Here is a 4,043-nt window from a genome sequence, read left to right as displayed (position 1 = left end):
GTGGATGAGGGTGTTTTCAACAGATTTCCCAAAAATGTACCTAAGGACAAAGATTCCTAATGTGGAAAACTTAGATGCAGACTTCATAAAGTCATCGATGGCATGGCATACCATTGTTTTGTTATAAAGTTGTCGATATGTTGCTTTGTTTTGTTATAAAGTCATAGAAAAATATTAGTATTGATGATCTCCCAGATGCTGTATTGATTGAAATACTTTGTCGACCATCTTGCAACATACTGATTTCTCAATGCAAGCGTGTGTGCAAGCGTTGGTTCACCCTCATCTCCGATCCTTATTTTATCCAACACTTTCTTCATCGCCGGAGGGGTAAGAAAACACCCATAATACGCACGTTGATAGATCGCAATGCAGAGGAACTGAACGGAATTTTTTCATCGTCCAAGGCGCTAACTCCTATCATGAAAAGACTAAAGAGTTTCCACTCTTCCGAAGGTTATTTCGACTTTTGGCATAAAAAGGAACCAATTGTTGTAGGGACATACAATGACTTAATTCTGTGTTGTGGAAACGATTATTGCAGCAATGATTGCTACATATGCAATCCATACACCTTGCAATGGGTTGCTCTTCCTCCCGCTCCTACTAACCACCATGAACGCGTAATTGTCGGATTCATCTGCGATAGTCCCTGCTCTAACTACAGGGAAGAGAAATGACATGTCATGTAGCATAATCTTGAGCATAGGTGCAAGGTTGTAAGAATTCTTCCTCCAGTGGAAGCTTATTATGATTCCTACGAACTGGATTTGGAGATCTTCTCTACCGAAACAGGCGAATGGAGAGAGGCAGTTTTAAAATGCCCAGTAGGTATTAATCTTTATAATTTTAATCCTTTTAGCTTTGCTTACCGTGGAAAGTTGTATTGGTTGGATGTGGAGTTCTATAATGATCGCCTTAGAGTAATTGGGTTGGATCCGTTTAGTGATGATGATGGTGTTGAAGGTAATTGTAGTTACATTGCAGTTGATGAGCCTTTATGCGACTCTGGCTACTTTTGTGCTTGCGGAGGTTGCATGCGGATGCGTGGCGTTGAAGAGAGAAGTCTGATTGTTTTGGATTTGAAAGAAGAAGAAAATGGCAAATTGTGTTTGAGTAAACGTATGGTTTATATCAGAATATGTATCCGGATGCATCGTGTGTTAAGCTGCTACATTTCCATCCAAACAATGAGGATGAGGATGAGGTCGAGGATGTTTTCTATCTATTTTTGGATGGAGATATTGTCATATACAACATTCGTACTGGAAAGTGGTCAGACCAGATGGCTGAAAAGAGACCACATAAATGTGATTCATACTGCCTCAACTTCCCAATTGTGCTGCCATGGTGGCCGACACCAGTTCCTAGGCTCCCACAACAAGCGGAGCAGCAGCTACCCCACGGCGTAGGAACTAGCAGCTGAATTATTTGTGATATTTTATTTTCCTTATTTTTATTATGTTTTTCCTTTCAACTATTCTTTCATGTCGTGAGTTTCAGTTATTCTATCATGCACTGGTTATTAACCAAAGCTGAAATTTTGAATTTTTACAAATGATGTGTCAGTCTATCTGTAATTTATTCAAATATGGGTCCATTGTGAACATCATTTATTTTTAAGAAAACTTTCACGTGTGTGCAGACACATCGTTTGGTGAATAAATTCAGTGAAAATAGTTGGTTCCATTAGTCTTATTGCATATGGAAGTGGATAGAAATCATAACTTTTTTCGTTATCTCTCTTAACCATTTCTTTATTGGTATACTCTCACCGAACCATTCTTATGCACACTGATGAGGGACAACAGGAATAGTTGCACTGGAAGTTCCATTTACATTGTTGCAAGAGGCATGAATCTCCTTTCCAGCAACTTGCAAAGCGATATTAATTTGGTTCATCACAATGTTGACACAACCTAGAATCTTGGAGCAATCAAATTTAATGGCTTCTTCACTTGCTGAAGTCGCTTGAAAATCAATGTATTTCACATCACTCACACCTACACCCGAAATCTGCCATTTTTCAAAACAAATCACAACGAACTTATTTGATTACTGAATTTTTGCAGTCATGAAATGGTACTTACTGAATTTTTGCAGTCATGTCTACCATTACAATAATGTTGGTCAATGACAATTAGGTTTCTAGATGCTACTAATTTGATTTGCTCAAACGATATCTTCTTGGCATATCCAGAACCGCCTTGAAAAAAAATTGAATGAATATTATTTTCTTTTTAAGTTTAACCATATTTGGTGGGATATATATATATATATGTAGTGCATTTTTATCATATCAAAACGATATTATTATTCTAGTTCCATTCTGTGTACCATTGAAAGTACAATTTCTCACATGAATCTCTTCTGTTGTCTCATAAGCTCCATTTACGCCTAAGCCTCCCACACTAGGTACAGGGTTGTGCGAATTCTTCCTCCAAATATAGAATATTCCTACGGATGGGAGTTGGAGATTTTCTGTTCCGAAACAGGCGAATGGAGAGAAGGATTTGTAGAATTCCCAGACGAAATTTTTTCTTATTATGAATTCAAACCTTTTAGCTTTGCTTACAATGGAAAGTTGTGTTGGTTGGATTCGGATTCGGATTTGGATTTCGATCAAAATGATCGCCTTATAGTAATTGGGTTCGATCCGTTTAGTGATATTAATGGTAAATGTAGTTTCATTGAACTTGATGAGTCTTTATGCTACCTTCAGTATCAGTACTTTGGTGCTTATGGAGGTTGCATGCGGCTGTGGCATGGATGAGACAAATCTGGTTATTTTGGATTTGAAAGAAGAAGAAGATGGCAAATTCTGTTTGAGTAAACTCATGGATTATCCGCTGGACAAGATGGTTGAAAAGGTTGGATCGAAAAAGATGGTTGAAAAGAGGCTGCATAAATATTCCCCCCTTCCCAATTGTGCTGCCATGGTGGCCGACACCAGTTCCTACACTACCACAACATGATCAGCAGAGCAGCAGCAGCGACTCCATGGCGGAGGAAACTAGCAGCAGCGACTCCATGGAGGAGTAAACTTTTATTTATATTTTCTAGCCGTGGACTTGTGATAATTTGCTGCAGTATGTTTTTCCCCTCAACTATTCCTCCATGTTTTGAGTTTCAGTAATTTTTTTTTTTTTTTTTTAATTTTGATCGAGAGTTTCAGTTATTATACATATCATGCTCCGGATATTAACCAAAGCTGAAATTTTGAATTGGTACCTTGAGTTGAGGCTTTAGTCCCTCCCTATGTATCAGCATGGTTTTGTTTGCAAAAATATCTGAGGATATAAAATATTTTGGGAGAAAAACTTGCCTATATATTCTCATTTCATACACCTTTTTCTTTATCTCTTTTTCTATATCTCTTACATTACAAGAGTATGAAACATATTGCATGGAAGTTTTACTCATATACTTTGGATGTATTTTGAGTTGAATTGGATTGCATAGGGTGGGCATGTTCTGTTTTGGCCTTGCTTTGTTAATTTGTTTTTTATTTTTGGAACTGGATTAGTAATCGCGACTTGTTTGTTATTAATTGATTCAAATATATGCACTAAAAAAATTCACCAAGTTTTGTTAACCAAATGATGTGTCAGTCTGTCATTAATTTATTCATATACGACTCATTGTGAACTATCATTTATTCAACAAAAAAGACTCTTGATATGTGTACCAAGATGTATGGATTTAATAAAAAAGTTGTCACATTTGGAGAAGTGTAGAGCCTGCAAACAATTATCCATAATTAATTTTGAGACCTCCTAGGAAGTCCTCATATTTACATTATATTTATAATATGGGTAGCATTGCGCCACCAAGGTGAACCATTCCCGTTGATTTCTCCAGTTACATTGATGATCATATAAAATTAAGAAGAAGAAAAAGTATGTGTGCGCGCACACCCACACTCACATATTCGCCAAAAAATGTGACACATTTACTTTAGAATCATCAGTTTGGCCATCTCCAACAGCACCATAGTCAAGCACATTAAAAGTTGTTTGGTTAATGGAACGAATATAAGCCAT

The 4,043-nt window shown here is 37.0% G+C and overlaps 1 protein-coding gene across 1 annotated transcript; it reads right to left on the bottom strand.

Moving 5' to 3' along the window:
- LOC18784317 (probable polygalacturonase At2g43860) lies at positions 1,786 to 4,043 on the bottom strand. Its single transcript, XM_020559282.1, has 2 exons — positions 3,957 to 4,043; positions 1,786 to 2,016 (listed from the first exon to the last, which is right to left on the bottom strand). Exons 1-2 carry the CDS (start codon positions 4,041 to 4,043, stop codon positions 1,786 to 1,788), a joined length of 318 nt encoding a protein of 105 aa, XP_020414871.1.

The sequence above is a fragment of the Prunus persica genome, chromosome G3 (genome assembly GCF_000346465.2).
Source record: "Prunus persica cultivar Lovell chromosome G3, Prunus_persica_NCBIv2, whole genome shotgun sequence".
NCBI classification, from domain to species: Eukaryota; Viridiplantae; Streptophyta; class Magnoliopsida; order Rosales; family Rosaceae; genus Prunus; species Prunus persica.
The sequence above is the reverse complement of the archived record's forward strand: the minus strand, read 5'-3'. Positions and strand labels throughout refer to the sequence as shown.